Source organism: Salmo salar, chromosome ssa01 (assembly GCF_905237065.1).
Source record: "Salmo salar chromosome ssa01, Ssal_v3.1, whole genome shotgun sequence".
Lineage (NCBI taxonomy): Eukaryota > Metazoa > Chordata > Actinopteri > Salmoniformes > Salmonidae > Salmo > Salmo salar.
The window spans coordinates 172,832,051-172,858,408 of NC_059442.1; the positions used below are offsets into that span (position 1 = coordinate 172,832,051).

The following is a 26,358-nucleotide window of genomic DNA, read 5'->3' on the forward strand; positions in this document are numbered from 1 at the left end:
GTATTAGATAATAGATTAGTATTAGAGAGTAGATTAGTATTAGATAATATACTAGTATTAGAGAGTAGATTAGTATTAGAGACTAGATTAGTGTTAGATAATATACTAGTATTAGATAATAGATTAGTATTAGAGAGTAGATTAGTATTAGATAATATACTAGTATTAGATAATAGATTAGTATTAGAGAGTAGATTAGTATTAGATAATATACTAGTATTAGATAATAGATTAGTATTAGAGAGTAGATTAGTATTAGGTAATATACTAGTATTAGATAATAGATTAGTATTAGATAATAGATTAGTATTAGAGAGTAGATTAGTATTAGTTAATATACTAGTATTAGATAATAGATTATTATTAGATAATAGATTAGTATTAGATAATAGATTAGTATTAGAGAGTAGATTAGTATTAGATAATATACTAGTATTAGAGAGTTGACTAGTATTAGATAATAGATTAGTATTAGATAATATACTAGTATTAGATAATATACTAGTATTAGAGAGTAGACTAGTATTAGATAATAGATTAGTATTAGATAATATACTAGTATTAGATAATATACTAGTATTAGAGAGTAGACTAGTATTAGATAATAGATTAGTATTAGATAATATACTAGTATTAGATAATAGATTAGTATTAGAGTAGATTAGTATTAGATAATATACTAGTATTAGATAATAGATAATATACTAGTATTAGATAATAGATTAGTATTAGAGAGTAGATTAGTATTAGATCATATACTAGTATTAGATAATATACTAGTATTAGATCATATACTAGTATTAGAGAGTAGATTAGTATTAGATAATAGATTAGTATTAGATAATAGATTAGTATTAGATAATATACTAGTATTAGATAATAGATTAGTATTAGATAATAGATTAGTATTAGATAATATACTAGTATTAGATAATAGATTAGTATTAGATAATAGATTAGTATTAGATAATATACTAGTATTAGAGTAGATTAGTATTAGATAATAGATAATATACTAGTATTAGAGAGCAGATTAGTATTAGATAATATACTTGTATTAGAGAGTAGATTAGTATTAGAGGGCTAAGGTTAGAGGTACAGGAAGTTAGGGCTAAGTTTAGAGGTACAGGAAGTTAGGGCTACGGTTAGAGGTACAGTAAGTTAGAGGTACAGTTAGGGATAAGGTTAGGGCTGAAGTTAGGGCTAAGGTTAGAGGTACAGTAAGTTAGAGGTACAGTAAGTTAGGGCTAAGGTTAGAGGTACAGTAACTTAGAGGTACAGTAAGTTAGAGGTACAGTAAGTTAGGGCTAAGGTTAGAGGTACAGTAACTTAGAGGTACAGTAAGTTAGAGGTACAGTAAGTTAGGGATACAGTTAGGGATAAGGTTAGAGGTACAGTAAGTTAGGGATAAGGTTAGAGGTACAGTAAGTTAGGGCTAAGGTTAGGGCTAAGGTTAGAGGTACAGTAAGTTAGAGGTACAGTAAGTTAGGGCTAAGGTTAGGGCTAAGGTTAGAGGTACAGTAAGTTAGAGGTACAGTAAGTTAGGGCTAAGGTTAGGGCTAAGGTTAGAGGTACAGTAAGTTAGAGGTACAGTAAGTTAGGGCTAAGGTTAGAGGTACAGTAAGTTAGGGCTAAGGTTAGAGGTACAGGAAGTTAGGGCTACGGTTAGAGGTACAGTAAGTTAGAGGTACAGTTAGGGATAAGGTTAGGGCTGAAGTTAGGGCTAAGGTTAGAGGTACAGTAAGTTAGAGGTACAGTAAGTTAGGGCTTAGGTTAGGGATAAGGTTAGAGGTACAGTAAGTTAGGACTACAGTTAGGGCTAAGGTTAGAGGTACAGTAAGTTAGGGCTAAGGTTAGGGATAAGGTTAGAGGTACAGTAAGTTAGGGATAAGGTTAGAGGTACAGGAAGTTAGGGCTAAGGTTAGAGGTACAGGAAGTTAGGGCTACGGTTAGAGGTACAGTAAGTTAGAGGTACAGTTAGGGATAAGGTTAGAGGTACAGGAAGTTAGGGCTTATGTTAGGGCTAAGGTTAGAGGTACAGGAAGTTAGGGCTTAGGTTAGAGGTACAGGAAGTTAGGGATAAGGTTAGGGATAAGGTTAGAGGTACAGGAAGTTAGGGTTAAGGTTAGGGATAAGGTTAGAGGTACAGGAAGTTAGGGCTTACGTTAGGGCTAAGGTTAGAGGTACAGGAAGTTAGGGCTTAGGTTAGAGGTACAGGAAGTTAGGGCTTACGTTAGGGCTAAGGTTAGAGGTACAGGAAGTTAGGGCTTACGTTAGGGATAAGGTTAGAGGTACAGGAAGTTAGGGCTTAGGTTAGAGGTACAGGAAGTTAGGGATAAGGTTAGGGCTAAGGTTAGAGGTACAGGAAGTTAGGGATAAGGTTAGAGGTACAGGAAGTTAGGGATAAGGTTAGAGGTACAGGAAGTTAGGGCTAAGGTTAGAGGTACAGTAATTTAGGGATAAGGTTAGAGGTACAGGAAGTTAGGGCTTAGGTTAGAGGTACAGGAAGTTAGGGCTAAGGTTAGGCCCATAGGGCTCTGGAAAACGTATTGCACTAAATGGAATAGGGTTCCATCTCTTACCGACAAAGGGGATGGGTGTGCAGACTCCTGGTGTTGTGTGTTGTGAAGGCAGAGCCATACAGTCAGGCAGGGGGATAGACAGGCCGGAGGAGCCAGAGGAGTACAGGCCTTTATGGGACTTCCCTACCATCAGGAGCCACTCCTTACGACAGTAGAGCTCCTTCACTGCCAGACAGTGTTCCCTGGAGTAACACATTTACATTACATTTAGTCATTTAGCAGACTCTCTTATCCAGAGCGACTTACAGTAGTGAATACATACATTTCATTTCATGCATTTATTTGTTTTTTATTGTGTACTGGCCCCCCGTGGGAATGGAACCCACAACCCTGGCGTTGCAAACACCATGCTGGCGCTGCAAACACCATACTCTACCAACTGAGCCACAGGGAAGGCCACAGTAGACAAACACCAACCAACACTGTTGATGCTGTCATTGTTGACTGTGGCCAGAAGATCCCAAACCCAAAACCCATATATGTGTGTGTTTTACGTAGGCTCTGGACTGTACCATTTCTTTACCTTACTGTGCTACAGAAACGTCATCCACTGTGATCAAACACGGAAGACGACACACTGTATCCAACAGTGACAACGTGGAACAGACGATCCCAAAGCCGACAGCCATCTGTGTGCAGCGCATGGGCTATGTGGTATACACAAGGATGACTACCCTAGATCATGAAGCAGTTACATTGGGATGCATTTCTACTGCAATGTTATTGAATGAGCGCGCTGTCTATGACACACGGGCCAGAGGGGTTACCTGCAGACAGGTTTATGAACAGGTCCCAGGCTAGAGGGGTTACCTGCAGACAGGTTTATGAACAGGTCCCAGGCCAGAGGGGTTACCTGCAGACAGGTTTAGGAACAGGTCCCAGGCTAGAGGGGTTACCTGCAGATTGGTTTATGAACAGGTCCCAGGTCAGAGGGGTTACCTGCAGATTGGTTTATGAACAGGTCCCAGGCTAAAGGGGTTACCTGCAGATTGGTTTATGAACAGGTCCCAGGCCAGAGGGGTTACCTGCAGATTGGTTTATGAACAGGTCCCAGGTCAGAGGGGTTACCTGCAGATTGGTTTAGGAACAGGTCCCAGGCCAGAGGGGTTACCTGCAGATTGGTTTAGGAACAGGTCCCAGGTCAGAGGGGTTACCTGCAGATTGGTTTATGAACAGGTCCCAGGCTAGAGGGGTTACCTGCAGATTGGTTTATGAACAGGTCCCAGGCTAAAGGGGTTACCTGCAGATTGGTTTAGGAACAGGTCCCAGGCTAAAGGGGTTACCTGCAGATTGGTTTATGAACAGGTCCCAGGTCAGAAGGATTACCTGCAGATTGGTTTAGGAACAGGTCCCAGGCTAAAGGGGTTACCTGCAGATTGGTTTAGGAACAGGTCCCAGGTCAGAAGGATTACCTGCAGATTGGTTTAGGAACAGGTCCCAGGCTAAAGGGGTTACCTGCAGATTGGTTTAGGAACAGGTCCCAGGTCAGAAGGATTACCTGCAGATTGGTTTAGGAACAGGTCCCAGGCTAGAGGGGTTACCTGCAGATTGGTTTATGAACAGGTCCCAGGTCAGAAGGATTACCTGCAGATTGGTTTAGGAACAGGTCCCAGGCTAAAGGGGTTACCTGCAGATTGGTTTAGGAACAGGTCCCAGGTCAGAAGGATTACCTGCAGATTGGTTTAGGAACAGGTCCCAGGCTAAAGGGGTTACCTGCAGATTGGTTTAGGAACAGGTCCCAGGTCAGAAGGATTACCTGCAGATTGGTTTAGGTGCAGGACCCAGGCCAGAAGGGATGCAGTCCTGGAAGGAGAGATGACAGAGCAGGGAGTGGGCGGCAGGGCTACAGAGCATGCCCAGTCTGTCGAGGTCGGCCCAGGCGCTCTGAACCATGAATTCCTGTGTGTCTTCGGGGTCGTTGAGGGAGGAGTTAAAGAAGACCAGGGCATCGCTCCTTAACACGCCCCGACACACGTTACCACGGTACGAACCACAATAACCCGCACTGCCTTTATACAGCCTGGAACACAGAGACATATTATAAACCACAATACCCTGCCTTTATACAGCCTGGAACATAGAGACATATTATAAACTACAATAACCTGCCTTTATACAGCCTGGAACATAGAGACATATTATATACTACAATAACCTGCCTTTATACAGCCTGGAACACAGAGACATATTATAAACCACAATAACCTGCCTTTATACAGCCTGGAACACAGAGACATATTATAAACTACAATAACCTGCCTTTATACAGCCTGGAACACAGAGACATATTATAAACCACAATAACCTGCCTTTATACAGCCTGGAACACAGAGACATATTATAAACTACAATAACCTGCCTTTATACAGCCTGGAACACAGAGACATATTATATACCACAATACCCTGCACTGCCTTTATACAGCCTGGAACACAGAGACATATTATATACTACAATAACCTGCCTTTATACAGCCTGGAACACAGAGACATATTATATACTACAATAACCTGCCTTTATACAGCCTGGAACACAGAGACATATTATATACCACAATACACTGCCTTTATACAGCCTGGAACACAGAGACATATTATAAACTACAATAACCTGCCTTTATACAGCCTGGAACACAGAGACATATTATATACTACAATAAACTGCCTTTATACAGCCTGGAACACAGAGACATATTATAAACTACAATAACCTGCCTTTATACAGCCTGGAACACAGAGACATATTATAAACTACAATAACCTGCCTTTATACAGCCTGGAACACAGAGACATATTATAAACTACAATAACCTGCCTTTATACAGCCTGGAACACAGAGACATATTATAAACTACAATAACCTGCCTTTATACAGCCTGGAACACAGAGACATATTATAAACTACAATAACCTGCCTTTATACAGCCTGGAACACAGAGACATATTATAAACTACAATAACCTGCCTTTATACAGCCTGGAACACAGAGACATATTATAAACTACAATAACCTGCCTTTATACAGCCTGGAACACAGAGACATATTATAAACTACAATAACCTGCCTTTATACAGCCTGGAACACAGAGACATATTATAAACTACAATAACCTGCCTTTATACAGCCTGGAACACAGAGACATATTATAAACTACAATAACCTGCCTTTATACAGCCTGGAACACAGAGACATATTATATACCACAATAACCTGCCTTTATACAGCCTGGAACACAGAGACATATTATAAACTACAATAACCTGCCTTTATACAGCCTGGAACACAGAGACATATTATAAACTACAATAACCTGCCTTTATACAGCCTGGAACACAGAGACATATTATAAACCACAATAACCTGCCTTTATACAGCCTGGAACACAGAGACATATTATATACTACAATACCCTGCCTCTATACAGCCTGGAACACAGAGACATATTATATACCACAATACACTGCCTTTATACCGCCTGGAACACAGAGACATATTATATACTACAATACCCTGCCTCTAATACAGCCTGGAACACAGAGACATATTATAAACTACAATAACCTGCCTTTATACAGCCTGGAACACAGAGACATATTATATACCACAATACCCTGCCTCTAATACAGCCTGGAACATAGAGACATATTATAAACCACAATAACCTGCCTTTATACAGCCTGGAACACAGAGACATATTATATACCACAATACCCTGCACTGCCTTTATACAGCCTGGAACACAGAGACATATTATATACCACAATACCCTGCCTTTATACAGCCTGGAACACAGAGACATATTATATACCACAATACCCTGCCTCTAATACAGCCTGGAACACAGAGACATATTATATACCACAATACCCTGCACTGCCTTTATACAGCCTGGAACACAGAGACATATTATATACCACAATACCCTGCCTCTAATACAGCCTGGAACACAGAGACATATTATATACCACAATACCCTGCCTCTAATACAGCCTGGAACACAGAGACATATTATATACTACAATAACCTGCCTTTATACAGCCTGGAACACAGAGACATATTATAAACTACAATAACCTGCCTTTATACAGCCTGGAACACAGAGACATATTATAAACTACAATAACCTGCCTTTATACAGCCTGGAACACAGAGACATATTATAAACTACAATAACCTGCCTTTATACAGCCTGGAACACAGAGACATATTATAAACTACAATAACCTGCCTCTAATACAGCCTGGAACACAGAGACATATTATAAACTACAATAACCTGCCTTTATACAGCCTGGAACACAGAGACATATTATAAACTACAATAACCTGCCTTTATACAGCCTGGAACACAGAGACATATTATAAACTACAATAACCTGCCTTTATACAGCCTGGAACACAGAGACATATTATAAACTACAATAACCTGCCTTTATACAGCCTGGAACACAGAGACATATTATAAACTACAATAACCTGCCTTTATACAGCCTGGAACACAGAGACATATTATAAACTACAATAACCTGCCTTTATACAGCCTGGAACACAGAGACATATTATATACTACAATAACCTGCCTTTATACAGCCTGGAACACAGAGACATATTATAAACTACAATAACCTGCCTTTATACAGCCTGGAACACAGAGACATATTATATACCACAATAACCTGCCTTTATACAGCCTGGAACACAGAGACATATTATATACTACAATAACCTGCCTTTATACAGCCTGGAACACAGAGACATATTATAAACTACAATAACCTGCCTTTATACAGCCTGGAACACAGAGACATATTATATACCACAATACCCTGCCTCTAATACAGCCTGGAACACAGAGACATATTATATACCACAATAACCTGCCTTTATACAGCCTGGAACACAGAGACATATTATAAACTACAATAACCTGCCTTTATACAGCCTGGAACACAGAGACATATTATATACTACAATACCCTGCCTTTATACAGCCTGGAACATAGAGACATATTATATACCACAATACCCTGCCTTTATACAGCCTGGAACACAGAGACATATTATAAACTACAATAACCTGCCTTTATACAGCCTGGAACACAGAGACATATTATATACTACAATAACCTGCCTTTATACAGCCTGGAACACAGAGACATATTATAAACTACAATAACCTGCCTTTATACAGCCTGGAACACAGAGACATATTATATACCACAATACCCTGCCTTTATACAGCCTGGAACACAGAGACATATTATAAACTACAATAACCTGCCTTTATACAGCCTGGAACACAGAGACATATTATAAACTACAATAACCTGCCTTTATACAGCCTGGAACACAGAGACATATTATATACTACAATAACCTGCCTTTATACAGCCTGGAACACAGAGACATATTATATACTACAATAACCTGCCTTTATACAGCCTGGAACACAGAGACATATTATATACTACAATAACCTGCCTTTATACAGCCTGGAACACAGAGACATATTATAAACTACAATAACCTGCCTTTATACAGCCTGGAACACAGAGACATATTATAAACTACAATAACCTGCCTTTATACAGCCTGGAACACAGAGACATATTATATACTACAATACCCTGCCTTTATACAGCCTGGAACACAGAGACATATTATATACCACAATACCCTGCCTCTAATACAGCCTGGAACATAGAGACATATTATATACCACAATACCCTGCCTCTAATACAGCCTGGAACACAGAGACATATTATATACTACAATACCCTGCACTGCCTTTATACAGCCTGGAACACAGAGACATATTATATACTACAATAACCTGCCTTTATACAGCCTGGAACACAGAGACATATTATATACTACAATACACTGCCTTTATACAGCCTGGAACATAGAGACATATTATAAACTACAATACCCTGCCTCTAATACAGCCTGGAACACAGAGACATATTATATACTACAATAACCTGCCTTTATACAGCCTGGAACACAGAGACATATTATATACCACAATACCCTGCCTCTAATACAGCCTGGAACATAGAGACATATTATATACCACAATACCCTGCCTCTAATACAGCCTGGAACACAGAGACATATTATATACTACAATACCCTGCACTGCCTTTATACAGCCTGGAACACAGAGACATATTATAAACTACAATAACCTGCCTTTATACAGCCTGGAACACAGAGACATATTATAAACTACAATAACCTGCCTTTATACAGCCTGGAACACAGAGACATATTATAAACTACAATAACCTGCCTTTATACAGCCTGGAACACAGAGACATATTATATACCACAATAACCTGCCTTTATACAGCCTGGAACACAGAGACATATTATATACCACAATAACCTGCCTCTAATACAGCCTGGAACACAGAGACATATTATATACCACAATAACCTGCCTCTAATACAGCCTGGAACATAGAGACATATTATAAACTACAATAACCTGCCTTTATACAGCCTGGAACACAGAGACATATTATATACCACAATACCCTGCCTCTAATACAGCCTGGAACATAGAGACATATTATATACCACAATACCCTGCCTCTAATACAGCCTGGAACACAGAGACATATTATATACCACAATACCCTGCCTCTAATACAGCCTGGAACACAGAGACATATTATAAACTACAATAACCTGCCTTTATACAGCCTGGAACACAGAGACATATTATATACCACAATACCCTGCCTCTAATACAGCCTGGAACATAGAGACATATTATATACCACAATAACCTGCCTTTATACAGCCTGGAACACAGAGACATATTATAAACTACAATAACCTGCCTTTATACAGCCTGGAACACAGAGACATATTATAAACTACAATAACCTGCCTTTATACAGCCTGGAACACAGAGACATATTATAAACCACAATAACCTGCCTTTATACAGCCTGGAACACAGAGACATATTATATACCACAATACCCTGCACTGCCTTTATACAGCCTGGAACATAGAGACATATTATATACCACAATAACCTGCCTTTATACAGCCTGGAACATAGAGACATATTATAAACTACAATACCCTGCCTTTATACAGCCTGGAACACAGAGACATATTATAAACTACAATAACCTGCCTTTATACAGCCTGGAACACAGAGACATATTATAAACTACAATAACCTGCCTTTATACAGCCTGGAACACAGAGACATATTATAAACTACAATAACCTGCCTTTATACAGCCTGGAACACAGAGACAACATCTAGAGACCTTATATATGTTATATTTATATATTTATATTATATTATATTATATTATATTATATTATATTATATTATATTATATTATATTATATTATATACTGTATCACATCAGACCAGGGTTCTAATACTATTTAGGGTATTTCAACAAAGACATTTCTAACACTTTTTTGTTATTGATATTATTCATTTGAAAAGACAAGTAGTTAAATATTTGAAATCCTAAAATACAATCACTCAAATACACTCTCATGCATTTAAACCAGGTTTTTGAAAATAGTATTTGAAATAAGTATTAGAAAATTATTTGTATCAGTACAATAAACACCCTATACAATCTGTATCCTATACAACCTGTATCCTATACAACCTGTATTGTATCCTATACAACCTGTATCCTATACAACCTGTATTGTATCCTATAAAACCTGTATCCTATACAACCTGTATCCTATACAACCTGTATCCTATACGACCTGTATTGTATCCTATAAAACCTGTATCCTATACAACCTGTATCCTATACAACCTGTATCCTATACAACCTGTATCCTATACAACCTGTATCCTATTCAACCTGTATCCTATACAACCTGTATCCTATACAACCTGTATCCTATACAACCTGTATTGTATCCTATACAACCTGTATCCTATTCAACCTGTATCCTATACAACCTGTATCCTATACAACCTGTATCCTATTCAACCTGTATCCTATACAACCTGTATCCTATACAACCTGTATTGTATCCTATAAAACCTGTATCCTATACAACCTGTATCCTATTCAACCTGTATCCTATACAACCTGTATCCTATACAACCTGTATCCTAAACAGCCTGTATCCTAAACAGCCTGTATCCTATACAACCTGTATTGTATCCTATAAAACCTGTATCCTATACAACCTGTATCCTATTCAACCTGTATCCTATACAACCTGTATCCTATACAACCTGTATCCTAAACAGCCTGTATCCTAAACAGCCTGTATCCTATACAACCTGTATTGTGTCCTATAAAACCTGTGTTTACACAACAAACAGCCTATAGGAAAGGACAGTCTTACCTCCACTCTACAGGGAAGGGACAGGATCCGTGGACCAGCAGCAGAGCAGGACCCAGGAGAAACAGATAAACACAGGTTATTGATCTGTGAGGAGAGCAGACACATCGTTTTCTACTGAGCAGGGAGAACATGCTGCTGCTGTGGCCAGATCATAGCAGTGAGGTGACCAGGGAGTCCCGTGTGTGTGTGTGTGTGTGTTGTGGTGTGGTGTGGTGTGGTGTGGTGTGTGTGTGTGTGTGTGTGTGTGTGTGTGTGTGTGTGTGTGTGTGTGTGTGTGTGTGTGTGTGTGTGTGTGTGTGTGTGTGTGTGTGTGTGTGTGTGTGTGTGTGTGTGTGTGTGTGTGTGTGTGTGTGTGTGTGTGGCAGTGGGTGTGAAAAGGGGATGGGGGCGACCTATTGCCAGGTGTGTTTTTGTGGTTACAGCCTTACATTGTTGACCCCATGCAGAGGGCCCGAGGGTCTGGTCTGGAGAGCCGTAACAAAGAATTTTATTTCAAAATCAAACAAATGCATTTTCTGCAGCTTTTCTTCAGATTAAACTGGGTTTTCTATGGCTTGGTAACATTGTCTGCTCTATTACAAGCCTGTAAGTTGCTGATTGAGGTTAGAGTTCGGTGGGGGGGGGTCTATGAGGTTAAACAGTGATACAATGGGGAGTGACAGAGTAGAAAAACCCTGAGCTGACTAAGAGAAACAGCTGAATATACTCAGAGAGACACACACACACACACACACACACACACACACACACACACACACACACACACACACACACACACACACACACACACACACACACACACAGACAAACAAACAAAACAGACAAAAACAAAAAAAACACACACACAATCATAAAACACACACACACACACACACACACACACACACACACACACACACACACACACACACAATCATAAACACACACAATCATAAACACACACACACACACAGCACACACACACACACACACACACACACACACACACACACACACACACACACACACACACACACACACAAAAAAAACACACACACACACACACACACACACAGCACACACACACACACACAGCCACACACACACACACACACACACACACACAGAGAGAGAGCAGCTAGCAAAACAGCAGAGTTCAAACCAACACACTGGGTAAACAGTACATTGTTCTAAAACACAGGATATGTAGATATGTGCTGTTGCTAATGCTACCCCATAGACTCCAGTCTAAAGCAGTAGATAGGGAGGCTGATAGGCAGTAGATAGAGAGGCTGATAGGCAATAGGGTTACATTCAGGGGGTGATGGGGGCTGCCCCATAGCACTCCAGTCTAAAGCAGTAGATAGGGAGGCTGATAGGCAGTAGATAGGGAGGCTGATAGGCAATAGGGTGATGGGGGCTGCCCCATAGCACTCCAGTCTAAAGCAGTAGATAGGGAGGCTGATAGGCAGTAGATAGGGAGGCTGATAGGCAGTAGGGTGATGGGGGATTACCTTGGACAGTGACTCCGGCTGAAGATTTGGCGGACTTGGCCCCAGCGCTGTGTCTGTTGGAGGCTAGACAGGTGTAGCGAGCAGGTTTAGTCACCGTGACGTGAAGTACAGACAGAATCACCTCCCCTACTAACGTCTCCTCCACAGAACCACCCGGAACCTGATGGAATAACACAACAAAGATACACTTTACAGGACTGTGTGTGTGTGTGTGTGTGTGTGTGCTGTGTGCTGTGTGCTGTGTGCGTGTGCGTGTGCGTGTGTGTGTGTGTGTGTGTGAGTGTGTGCTGTGTGCGTGTGCGCTGTGTGTGTGTGTGTGTGTGAGTGTGTGAGTGTGTGTGTGTGAGTGTGAGTGTGTGTGCTGTGTGTGGTGTGTGTGTGAGTGTGTGTGTGTGTGTGTGTGTGTGTGTGTGTGTGTGTGTGTGTGTGAGTGTGGTGTGTGAGTGTGTGTGTGTGTGTGTGTGTGTGTGTGTGTGTGTGTGAGTGTGTGCTGTGTGTGTGTGAGTGGGTGTGTGTGAGTGTGAGTGTGTGTGTGTGTGTGTGTGTGTGTGTGTGTGTGTGTGTGTGTGTGTGTGTGTGTGTGTGTGTGTGTGTGTGTGTGTGTGTGTGTATCAGAGGAGGCTGCTGAGAGGAGGACGGCTCGTAATAATGGCTGGAATGGAGTAAATGGAACGGCATCAAAACCATGGAAAGTCAAAGACCAAGCGGTTGCTCTTATCATTCTCAATTAACATTGTTCTGTCAATACTTTAATGCTGACAGGGGATATCTGACAAGTCTACAGCATCTCCGGTGCTCCAAAGAGACATAATACTGGTATGCACAAGTTCATCTGACTCTGGGGACGTAGATAAAGGACCTCATTGCCAAATTCCCGCAGTATCCTTCGGTGTGGACGGGGCTTTTATGGCGTCAGAGAGAACACTTTAAAATGAACAATGCTTTGGAGTAACAGAGAGGACTGATCATTTATGGGAGTAATGTGCTGTTTGACATTTACACTGAACTCTACCGAGTACCCCAGCTTTGAGGTGGCCAAGGCTGTGCCTGATCAGATCTGGGCCCCTATTCCTAAAGCGTCTCAGAGTTGGAGTGCTGATCTAAGATCAGTTTTTCCTTTTAGATCCTAGAAAAGTCTATGGACAGGAGGGACCTGATCCTAGATCAGCACTCTAAAATGCTTTAGGAATACAAGCCAGATCTCTTAGACTTTGGGCTGGCTGAGGGCTGTGCCTGCTCATATCATCCAAAAACCCTATGCTTTTATGTATCCACAACACACAGGGAAGAGGAAGAAGAGGAAGCATATGAGAAGTGGAAAGAGCAGTAGTAGTGAGTACTGCTCTCCAACCACGGAGAGCAGTACTCACGGTATTCCCGTTCTCCAACCATGTGATGGCGGGGATAGGGTTTCCAGTGGCGTTACACTCCAGAGAGACCTCGCTACCGAAGGTCACTCTCTTATCCTTAGGGACCCTGAGGATCCGGGCTGGGGCTGGAGGAAACATAAAAACATAACGGTTAGAAACATCATGAGTTATATGTTGAATTAGGCTGCTTTAACATTAGCCTGCTATTAAGTATTTCAAAGTCCTCTGTTGTGGGTCCACCAGCCTTACACTTACCCTGTACTTCTATTGTGACGGTTTGGAGAACGCTCTAGAACTTACCCTGTACTTCTATGGTAACTGGTTTGGAGAACGCTCTAGAACTTACCCTGTACTTCTATGGTAACTGGTTTGGAGAACGCTCTAGAACTTACCCTGTACTTCTATGGTAACTGGTTTGGAGAACGCTCTAGAACTTATCCTGTACCTCTATGGTAACTGGTTTGGAGAAGGCTCTAGAACTTACCCTGTACTTCTATGGTAACTGGTTTGGAGAACGCTCTAGAACTTATCCTGTACCTCTATGGTAACTGGTTTGGAGAAGGCTCTAGAACTTACCCTGTACTTCTATGGTAACTGGTTTGGAGAAGGCTCTAGAACTTACCCTGTACTTCTATGGTAACTGGTTTGGAGAAGGCTCTAGAACTTACCCTGTACTTCTATGGTAACTGGTTTGGAGAAGGCTCTAGAACTTACCCTGTACTTCTATGGTAACTGGTTTGGAGAAGGCTCTAGAACTTACCCTGTACTTCTATGGTAACTGGTTTGGAGAAGGCTCTAGAACTTACCCTGTACTTCTATGGTAACTGGTTTGGAGAAGGCTCTAGAACTTACCCTGTACTTCTATGGTAACTGGTTTGGAGAAGGCGATCCCGAAGCTGTTCTTGGCCACACAGCGGTATTGCCCCGCGTCTTCCTTCTTGATGTTATGGATCTTCAGAGCGCCAAAATCCAGAATCGTGATCCGATCACTCACCTGTTGGGAGTATTGATTCTGAAAGTGAATTGAGTGTCTAAGAACAAAGCTGTTATCTTTATTCAGTTGATGACTTCTGTTTGGTGAGATCCACTTGATTTCTGTATCAATTCAATGGGTGGCATAGTCTAGAACCTCCTAGTGGACTTTCACAATTGTCAATATGTGAAATTCCTGCAGAGTATTCTACAGTGATTGTTTGAGTAGCCTGCTCGTATAGTATAGCGTCCTCACAACAAACCGTCAGAGCGCTGATTGAAAATAAGAGGTACCGTCATAAGAGCGTCATCTTTGACCCAGGAGATGTCTGGTTTGGGGTTTCCTAGCGTCACGCAGGGCAACACGGCCTTGGACTCAATCAGAAGCGTCATGTTGGTGGGGTGTCTTTTTATCTGAGGCTCTGGAGGAAGAACATAGTTCAAATCAAAATCAAATTTATTTATATAGCCCTTCTTACATCAGCTGATATCACAAAGTGCTGTACAGAAACCCAGCCTAAAAACCCCCAAACAGCAAGCAATGCAGGTGTAGAAGCACGGTGGCTAGGAAAAACTCCCTAGAAAGGCCAAAACCTAGGAAGAAACCTAGAGAGGAACCAGGCTATGAGGGGTGGCCAGTCCTCTTCTGGCTGTGCCGGGTGGAGATTATAACAGCACATGGCCAAGATGTTCAAATGTTCATAAATGACCAGCATTGTCAAGTTGCTGATTAAATCAATGTGGTATCATTGCAGACTATCCTTCTCCCTGATACCGTTTGAATGAGAACAATCTGAAGCATTGCAGGCAGCTTAGTTCACTGGCGTAAAATCCGCAAGCTTGACATATTGTCGAGTTCACACCAGTGTGATTGACAAAGGACAATAAGATTGAGCAAGACACTGTTAAACATGCTTCAAACTCATTATCTTTGCTCTATTCTCGCCTAGCAAAGTGATCAGTTGAAATATCTGAGACTCCCTGGTTTAGACTTTAGAGATCCTGCACAGACTATTACGAGATATCTAGAATAATCTCTTCTAGAACACTGTATGGAACAAAGAAACAGTTGAGTTTCAAATTTAGAGGACTACTTTTAACCCCCTATAGATGATGTTTGTGCCTCGGTGGAAATCTAATGAGCTTTTATTTAAAAAATCCCCATCAGAATCCGTCTGTTTAAGCTAGAGATACGTTTTTTTTTGCATGGGCTACGTCTCAATCCACCAGATCTTCCAATGGCGACTTTCCTCATCTGAGGTGAAAGGTGTCAGAGCTAGAGAGAGGTGTGAATCAGACCAGGAGACATCCCGAAAATCGGTCTTCTCACAAAAAACATCTGTAGTGTCTGAACGGTTTGGCCTACAAAACTAATGTGACCAGTCTGTGGAAAGATGAGACTCTCATGAACACAACTCCCACAAGCGTCACGGGTCACGTTTGAAGGTACCCGGTACCAGTTCTAAAACATGGAAGTACTTTAGTGCCCACATGTTTTTTCCTTAGACTCTTAAGTATTCACCAGAGCACTACTTTTGACCCTATGAGCCCTGGTAAAAAACATTTCAGGCAATAGAGTGCCATTGGGGACTCAGACAATAGAGTGCCATTGGGGACTCAGCCCTGAACACTGTATGGATCCCTTGAAACACGGGGCATAACCCCACATACCTCTCTGATTCAGAGGGATTGGGTTAAATGCTGAAGACACATTTCAGTTGAATAGCTTCAGTTGTACAACTGACTAGATATCCCCCTTTCTCCTTTACAACTGACTAGGTATCCCCCTTTCTCCTTTACAACTGACTAGGTATCCCCCCTTTCCCTTTCCAACTGACTAGGTATCCCCCCTTTCTCCTTTACAACTGACTAGGTATCCCCCTTTCCCTTTACAACTGACTAGGTATCCCCCTTTCCCTTTCCAACTGACTAGGTATCCCCCCTTTCTCCTTTACAACTGACTAGGTATCCCCCTTTCCCTTTACAACTGACTAGGTATCCCCCTTTCCCTTTCCAACTGACTAGGTATCCCCCTTTCTCCTTTACAACTGACTAGGTATCCCCCTTTCCCTTTCCAACTGACTAGGTATCCCCTTTATCCTTTCCCTTTACAACTGACTAGTTATCCCCGTTTCTCCTGTACAACTGACTAGGTATCCCCCTTTCTCCTGTACAACTGACTAGGTATCCCCCTTTCTCCTTTCCCTTTACAACTGACTAGGTATCCCCCTTTCTCCTTTCCCTTTACAACTGACTAGGTATCCCCCTTTCTCCTTTACAACTGACTAGGTATCCCCTTTATCCTTTCCCTTTACAACTGACTAGATATCCCCCTTTCCAACTGACTAGGTATCCCCTTTATCCTTTCCCTTTACAACTGACTAGGTATCCCCCTTTCCAACTGACTAGGTATCCCCTTTATCCTTTCTCCTTTCCAACTGACTAGGTATCCCCCTTTCCCCTTTCCCTTTCCAACTGACTAGGTATCCCCTTTTCCCTTTCCAACTGACTAGGTATCCCCCTTTCTCCTTTCCCTTTCCAACTGACTAGGTATCCCCCTTTCCCCTTTCCCTTTCCAACTGACTAGATATCCCCCTTTCCCTTTCCAACTGACTAGGGTTCCCCCTTTCTCCTTTCCAACTGACTAGGTATCCCCCTTTCCAACTGACTAGGTATCCCCCTTTCCAACTGACTAGGTATCCCCCTTTCCAACTGACTAGGTATCCCCCTTTCCAACTGACTAGATATCCCCCTTTCCCTTTCCAACTGACTAGGTATCCCCCTTTCCAACTGACTAGGTATCCCCCTTTCTCCTTTCCAACTGACTAGGTATCCCCCTTTCCAACTGACTAGGTATCCCCCTTTCCCTTTACAACTGACTAGATATCCCCCTTTCCCTTTCCAACTGACTAGGTATCCCCCTTTCTCCTTTCCCTTTCCAACTGACTAGATATCCCCCTTTCCCTTTCCAACTGACTAGGTATCCCCCTTTCCCTTTCCAACTGACTAGGTATCCCCCTTTCCAACTGACTAGGTATCCCCCTTTCTCCTTTCCCTTTCCAACTGACTAGATATCCCCCTTTCCCTTTCCAACTGACTAGGTATCCCCCTTTCCCTTTCCAACTGACTAGGTATCCCCCTTTCCCTTTCCAACTGACTAGGTATCCCCCTTTACAACTGACTAGATATCCCCCTTTCCCTTTCCAACTGACTAGGTATCCCCCTTTCTCCTTTCCCTTTACAACTGACTAGATATCCCCCTTTCCCTTTCCAACTGACTAGGTATCCCCCTTTCTCCTTTCCCTTTCCAACTGACTAGATATCCCCCTTTCCCTTTCCAACTGACTAGGTATCCCCCTTTCCCTTTCCAACTGACTAGGTATCCCCCTTTCCCTTTCCAACTGACTAGGTATCCCCCTTTACAACTGACTAGATATCCCCCTTTCCCTTTCCAACTGACTAGGTATCCCCCTTTCCCTTTCCAACTGACTAGGTATCCCCCTTTCTCCTTTCCCATACTCATTTTAAGCTGCAAGGCTCCGCAGCTCTTGGCCGGCTCTCCGATGCCGTTGTTAGCAACACAGCAGTACTCCCCGTTATCAGACTCTCTGACGTTGGGGATCAATAGCATCTGGCCATTCTCCCTGATCGTGTAGCGGGAGTCATAGTATCTGGATGAAACAGGAAACAGAATTATAGTTTCTGGATGAAACAGGAAACAGAATCGTAGTATCTGGATGAAACAGGAAACAGAATCATAGTATCTGGATGAAACAGGAAACAGAATCATAGTATCTGGATGAAACAGGAAAAAGAATCGTAGTATCTGGATGAAACAGGAAACAGAATCGTAGTATCTGGATGAAACAGAATCATAGTATCTGGATGAAACAGAATCATAGTATCTGGATGAAACAGGAAACAGAATCATAGTATCTGGATGAAACAGGAAACAGAATCATAGTATCTGGATGAAACAGGAAACAGAATCATAGTATCTGGATGAAACAGGAAACAGAATTATAGTATCTGGCTGAAACAGGAAACAGAATCATAGTATCTGGATGAAACAGAATCATAGTATCTGGATGAAACAGAATCATAGTATCTGGATGAAACAGGAAACAGAATCATAGTATCTGGATGAAACAGGAAACAGAATCATAGTATCTGGATGAAACAGGAAACAGAATCATAGTATCTGGATGAAACAGGAAACAGAATCATAGTATCTGGATGAAACAGGAAACAGAATTATAGTATCTGGCTGAAACAGGAAACAGAATCATAGTATCTGGATGAAACAGAATCATAGTATCTGGATGAAACAGAATCATAGTATCTGGATGAAAAAGAATCATAGTATCTGGATGAAACAGGAAACAGAATCATAGTATCTGGATGAAACAGGAAACAGAATCATAGTATCTGGATGAAACAGGAAACAGAATCATAGTATCTGGATGAAACAGGAAACAGAATCATAGTATCTGGATGAAACAGGAAACAGAATTATAGTATCTGGCTGAAACAGGAAACAGAATCATAGTATCTGGATGAAACAGAATCATAGTATCTGGATGAAACAGGAAACAGAATCATAGTATCTGGATGAAACAGGAAACAGAATCATAGTATCTGGATGAAACAGGAAACAGAATCATAGTATCTGGATGAAACAGGAAACAGAATCGTAGTATCTGGAGAGCATTAGGGAATGAATAGACATTAATCATGGTAATCATAGTCGTAGTATTTCGATAAAACAGACACGTAAAGCTGTGACCTGAATGAATTCAACTTCATAAAACTCACCAAAAGCCTCTGTAATGACCGATCATACAATTTAAAGTCTGTTTAAATTACTCAAATGTACCAGACAAGGTTGTCTAATGTTGCCAATTTTGTTAAATGCTCTTACGGGATTGGGTGGTTGTTCCGTGTCCACGTGACATCAGCTGGCGGTCGGGAGTCAACCTCACAGATGAACGTGGCGTTGTGATCCAACAGGATGTCCAAGGTCTCCAGCAGGGTTGTGATGCGAGGAGCTGGGGACAGAACACATGACATAAGGCTACATGACATGACACGACATTACTATGTCTCCAGCAGGGTGGTGCGCATGGCTGTTTAAATTGTTTAACCTCTTGACGGTCGCCTAGGATACGGGGCGCCATAGCGCATTTTGAAAAACAATTTGTGCCCATTTTAAACGGCCTACTACTCAAACTCAGAAGCTAGGATATGCATATAATTAATAGTTGTGGATAGAAAACACCCTAAAGTTTCTAAAACTGTTTGAATGGTGTCTGTGAGTATAACAGAACTCATATGGCAGTCAAAACCCCGAGACAGATCGAAACAGGAAGTGGAATTCTGAATTGCGGACTCAACTTCATCACGTTGCCTATTAATCACACCGTGAGCTATGGTTCATTGAACACTTCCTATTGCTTCCACTAGATGTCCCCAGTCTTTACAAAGTGATTTGAGTCTCCTACTGTGAAAACTGACACAATGACACGCTGTGGAACGTGGTCACACGGAGAGGGCCATCACCATTATGACGCCGGCGCCCCTGGCTACCCTCCCCTTTCGAAACGTTTATAAAGACAATGCAATCGTCCCCCTTGAATCTTATTGGAGCTCTGGTTGAAAAAGGCCCTTAAGATTTATGTTATACAACGTTTGACATGTTTGAACAAACCTAAATAAGAAAAAAATGCATTTTGTTGAAAGAGTAGCCCCGCGGCCAACGGAACTTTTGGTGCAGCCTTCAGAACGAGCTAACAACAACAAGCTAATGGAACATAAAGGATGAACTTTTTCGAACGAAAATACATTTGTTGTGGACCTGGGATTCCTGGAAGTGCCTAAGGATGAAGATAATCAAAGGTAAGGGATTATTGACAATAGTATACAAGACTAGATTTGATATGCGATTGTTCCAAGATGGCGCTGACCTGTATTGCTAGCCTATTGTTCTGAGTATCGCATCCCCTTTTATCGCAAAGTGTGATTACCCAGTAAAGTTATTTTTAAATCTGGCATTACAGGTGCTTTCAAGAGATATTCATCTATAAATCTTAGAATGACAATATTACATTTTAAAAATGTTTTCGAATAGTAATTTACTAAATTGTAGCGCTGTTTCATCGGATGCATTTGAGGGAAAATAGTTAGTCAACGTCACGCGCCGATGTAAAATGCTGTTTTTATATATAAATATGAACTTTATCGAACAAAAGAATGCATGTATTGTGTAACATGGTGTCCTAGGTGTGTCATCTGATGAAGATTGTCAAAGGTTAGTGCTGCATTTAGCTGTTTTTTGGTTATTTGTGATGCATGTGGTTGGTCGGAAAATGGCTATGTGGCTACTTTTACGATATACTCCTCTAACATAATCTAATGTTTTTCTTTTGCTGTAAAGCCTTTTTGAAATCGGACAACGTGGTTCGATTCAGGAGAGGTGTATCTATAAAACGATATAATTTGAAAAAAGAATTGAAAAGAAAAAATTATTAAATTTTGTTATGCTAATGGCGATAGGATTTTTCGCTGGATGTCCGTCCCGCATACGGGATGGAGGCCGCACAGGGGTTACATTCCATTTCATTTGCATATCACTTTTACTGTTTAGGAGTCTAGGGCAGAATAGCCTATAACGACTGCAATGATGGCAGCTAGATATCTCCTCTGTACCCTACTATCTCCACTATCTCCTCTGCACCCTACTCTCTTCACTATCTCCTCTGTACCCTACAATCTCCACTATCTCCTCTGTACACTATTCTCTCCTCTGTACCCTACTATCTCCTCTGTACCCTACTATCTCCACTATCTCCTCTGTACCCTACTATCTCCACTGTACCCTACAATCTCCACTATCTACTCTGTACCCTACTATCTCCACTCTCTCCTCTGTACACTACTATCTCCACTGTACCCTACAATCTCCACTATCTCCTCTGTACCCTACTCTCTCCTTTGGAAAGTTTTCAGACCTTTTGACATTTTATTTTATTAAAAAAAAAATCCTCAGCAATCTACACACAATACCCCATAATGACAAAGTGAAAACAAGCTTAGACATTTTTGCTAAAAAAATAAAAATAAAAAACAGAAAAACAGAAAAACCTTATTTACATAAGTATTCAGACCCTTTGCTATGAGACTCGAAATTGAGCTCAGGTGCATCCTGTTTCCAGTGATCATCCTTGAGATGTTTCTACAACTTGATTGGAGTCCACCTGTGGTAAATTCAATTGATTGGACATGATTTGGAAAAGCACACACCTGTCTATATAAGGTCCCACTGTTGACAGTGCAAGTCAGAACAAAAACCAAGCTATGAGGTCGAAGGAATTGTCCCTAGAGCTCCGAGACAGGATTGTTTCGGGACACAGATCTGGGGAAGGGTACCAAAAAATGTCTGCAGCATTGAAGGTCCCCAAGAACACAGTGGCCTCCATCATTCTAAAATGGAAGAATTTTGGAACCACCAAGATTATTCGTAGAGTTGGCCGCCAGGCCCTAACTGAGCAATCGGGGGAGAAGGGCCTTGGTCAAGAAGGTGTTGAAGAACCCAATAGTCACTCTGACAGAGCTCCAGGTGTTCCTCTGTGGAGATGGGAGAACCTTCCAGAAGGGCAACCATCTCTGCAGCACTCCACCATTCAGGCCTTATAGTAGAGTGGCCAGACGGAAGCCACTCCTCAGTAAAAGGCACATGACAGACTGCTTGGAGTTTGCCAAAGGCACCAAAAGACTCTCAGACCATGAGAAAAAAGATTCTCTGGTCTGATGAAACCAAGATTGGCTGGATGTTCTAGATGTTTCCCAGCTGGATGTTCTAGATGTTTCCCAGCTGGATGTTCTAGATGTTTCACAGCTGGATGTTCTAGATGTTTCACAGCTGGATGTTCTAGATGTTTCCCAGCTGGATGTTCTAGATGTTTCCCAGCTGGATGTTCTAGATGTTTCACAGCTGGAAGTTCTAGCCAAATGTTTCCTAGTCATTGTGTAACAGTGTTGCTTCTGTCCCTCTCCTTGCCTCAAGCTTGGTTCAATCCAGGGACCCTCTGAACACATCGACAACAGTCACCCACTAAGCATTGTTACCTTTCGCTCCACAAAAGCCGCGGTAGAGAAAGGGACACAACTACAGTGGGGGAAAAAATTATTTGATCCCCTGCTTATTTTGTATGTTTGCCCACTTACAAAGAAATTATCAGTCTATAATTGTAATGGTAGGTTTATTTCAACAGTGAGAGAAAGAATAACAACAAAAAATCCAGAAAAACGCACGTCAAAAATGTTATAAAATGATTTGCATGCGTTTTTCTGGATATTTTTGTTTTTATTCTGTCTCTCACTGTTCAAATAAACCTATCATTAAAATTATAGACTGATCATTTCTTTATCAGTGGGCAAACGTACAAAATCAGCAGGGGATCAAATACTTTTTCCCCCACTGTACTTCAAGGTCTCAGAGCGAGTGACGTCACCGATTGAAACGTTACTAGCTCGCTGTAACGGTCGTCGTATATAGTGGACCAAGGCGCAGCGGGTTGAGTGCTCATATTAACTTTTATTAGACCACTTAATGAAACAAAACAAGAAAACGAACGAACGCACAGTATTACAGGCTAAACACAGCAGTGCAAAACAACTTCCCACATAAGACAGGTGAAAACAGGGCTACCTAAGTATGACTCCTAATCAGCAACAACGATGTACAGCTGTTCCTGATTGAGAGCCATACCAGGCCAACAAAGAAATACACAACATAGAAAGAGCATAGAAATACAAAATATAGAACATAGCCAAAAAAACAGAATACTCTAAACAAACACCCCTCTACATAAACACATATCCCAAACCAAACAAACCAACAAACGAACCACAAAAAACAAACACCGAAACACCGAAACACACAAGATAAACACCCCCTGCCACGCCCTGACCAAACTACAATAACAATTTTTTTTTTTTTTACTGGTCAGGACGTGACAAGTTAGCTAAAAGATCCACCTGTGTGGCTCTGCTGAACCAGCCTTGATTAAGGGAGGGGAGGCTATGCTGGGTTTTTAATCAAATTAAACGAAATGAGGGGGAAACCAATCATTTTTTTATGTTTCTAAATACGAAATTCACCAGGACAAAAGGCACATCTCTCGTCCATGGACACTGTGGACATGGCTGGATAGGTTGTGCTTCCACTCTCACAATCCATTATCAATTTCATTAGCGTTATCGCTAAGACCTCTTGTTTAGCGCCGACAGAGATGGACGTGTTCTTAAGAACTCTGCAGTATTTAGTTTTTTTACATATTATTCCTTACACTCTCACACCCACAGAGGGGGGGAAGAGGAAACTGGTGGGAGGTTGAGAGCTCACACCCTGCAGTATTTTGTTTTTCTATAGTATTATTTCTTACATTGTTACCCCAGGAAATCTTAAGTCTTATTACATACAGCCGGGAGGAACTATTGGATATAAGAGCAACGTCAAGTCACCAACATTACGGGAATATGACTTTCCCGAAGCGGATCCTCTGTTCGGCCTACCACCCAGGACAATGGATCGGATCCCAGTAGGCGACCCAAAACAACGGCACCACAGAAGGGGCAGACGGAGCGGTCTTCTGGTCCGTACACAGGCACACCGCCCACCGCTCCCGAGTATACTACTCGCCAATGTCCAGTTTCTTGACAACAAGGTAGACGAAATTCGAGCAAGGGTTGCCTTCCAGAGAGACATCAGAGATTGTAACAATCTTTGTTTCACGGAAACATGGCTCATTCGGGATACGTTATCAGAGTCGGTACACGCATCGCGCCAACACAAACAAACATCTCTCTGGTAAGAAGAAGGGTGGGGGTGTATGCCTTATGATTAAACCCCTACAACTCATCCAGAACGCCGCAGCCCGTCTGGTGTTCAACCTTCCCAACTTCTCTCACGTCACCCCGCTCCTCCGCTCTCTCCACTGGCTTCCTGTTGAAGCTCGCATCCGCTACAAGACCATGGTGCTTGCCTACGGAGCTGTGAAGGGAACTGCACCTCCGTACCTTCAGGCTCTGATCAGGCCCTACACCCAAACAAGGGCACTGCGTTCATCCACCTCTGGCCTGCTCGCCTCCCTACCTCTGAGGAAGCACAGTTCCCGCTCAGCCCAGTCAAAACTGTTCCCTGCTCTGGCACCCCAATGGTGGAACAAGCTCCCTCACGACGCCAGGACAGCGGAGTCAATCACCACCTTCCGGAGACACCTGAAATACCTAGGATAGGATAAAGTAATCCTTCTAACCCCCCCCCCCTAAATATTTAGATGCACTATTGTAAAGTGGTTGTTCCACTGGATATCATAAGGTGAATCCACCAATTTGTAAGTCGCTCTGGATAAGAGCGTCTGCTAAATGACTTAAATGTAAATGTAAATATACGCTGATTCGGTGTGCGAGTTAATTAACAAATGCAACGGTGGTGTTGTACCCACGGTGAATATTAAATCCTTCCCCAACCAGAAACCGTGGATTTATGGCAGCATTCGTGCAAAACTGAAAGTGCGAACCACTGCTTTTAATCATGGGAAGGCGACCGGAAACATGACCGAATACAAACAGTGTAGCTGTTCCCTCCGCAAGGCAATCAAACATGCTAAGCGTCAGTATAGAGACAAAGTAGAGTCGCAATTCAACGGCTCAGACACAAGACATATGTAGCAGGGTCTACAGTCAATCACGGATTACAAAAAGAAAACCAGCCCCGTCGCGGACAGTGATGTCTTGCTCCCAGACAAACTAAACTATTTCTTTGTTCGCTTTGAGGACAATACAGTGCCACTGACACGGCCCACTACCAAAACCTGTGGTCTCTCCTTCACCGCAGCCAACGTGACTAAAACAGTTAAACGTGTTAACCCTCGCAAGGCTGTCGGCCCAGACGGCATCCCTAGCCGCGTCCTCAGAGCATGCGCAGACCAGCTGGCTGGTGTGTTTATCGGACATATTCAATCCATCCCTATCCCAGTCTGCTGTTCCCACATGCTTCAAGAGGGCCACCATTGTTCCTGTTCCCAAGAAAGCTAAGGTAACTGAGCTAAAAGACTATTGCCCCATAGCACTCACTTCTGTCATCATGAAGTGCTTTGAGAGACTAGTCAAGGATCATATCACATCCACTCTACCTGACACCCTAGACCCACTCCAATTTGCTTACCGCCCCAATAGGTCCACAGACGATACAATCGCAACTCAGCATTTAACACCTGGGTCTCGACCCCGCCCTGTGCAACTGGGTCCTGGACTTTCTGACGGGCCGCCCCCAGGTGGTGAAGGTAGGAAACAACATCTCCACTTCGCTGATCCTCAACACTGGGGCCCCACAAGGGTGCGTTCTCAGCCCTCCCCTGTACTCCCTGTTCACCCATGACTGCATGGCCATGCATGCCTCCAACTCAATCATCAAGTTTGCAGACGACACTACAGTGGTAGGCTTGATTACCAACAACGACGAGACGGCCTACAGGGAGGAAGTGAGGGCCCTCTGAGTGTGGTGTCAGGAAAATAACCTC

At 42.2% G+C, this 26,358-nt stretch overlaps 1 protein-coding gene across 2 annotated transcripts in view; it reads right to left on the reverse strand.

Moving 5' to 3' along the window:
- LOC106572540 (muscle, skeletal, receptor tyrosine kinase) overlaps positions 1 to 26,358 on the reverse strand; it is a 71,644-nt gene that overhangs the window by 38,681 nt on the left and 6,605 nt on the right. For both annotated transcript variants that reach the window (XM_045694217.1, XM_045694218.1), the window contains exons 2-10: positions 19,698 to 19,824; positions 18,296 to 18,447; positions 15,071 to 15,198; positions 14,657 to 14,798; positions 13,805 to 13,929; positions 12,435 to 12,594; positions 10,942 to 10,948; positions 4,339 to 4,602; positions 2,583 to 2,764 (exon numbers count right to left, since the gene is read on the reverse strand). In XM_045694217.1, coding sequence (XP_045550173.1) covers positions 2,583 to 2,764; positions 4,339 to 4,602; positions 10,942 to 10,948; positions 12,435 to 12,594; positions 13,805 to 13,929; positions 14,657 to 14,798; positions 15,071 to 15,198; positions 18,296 to 18,447; positions 19,698 to 19,824 — 1,287 coding nt within the window. The remainder of the gene's footprint in view (positions 1 to 2,582; positions 2,765 to 4,338; positions 4,603 to 10,941; positions 10,949 to 12,434; positions 12,595 to 13,804; positions 13,930 to 14,656; positions 14,799 to 15,070; positions 15,199 to 18,295; positions 18,448 to 19,697; positions 19,825 to 26,358) is intronic.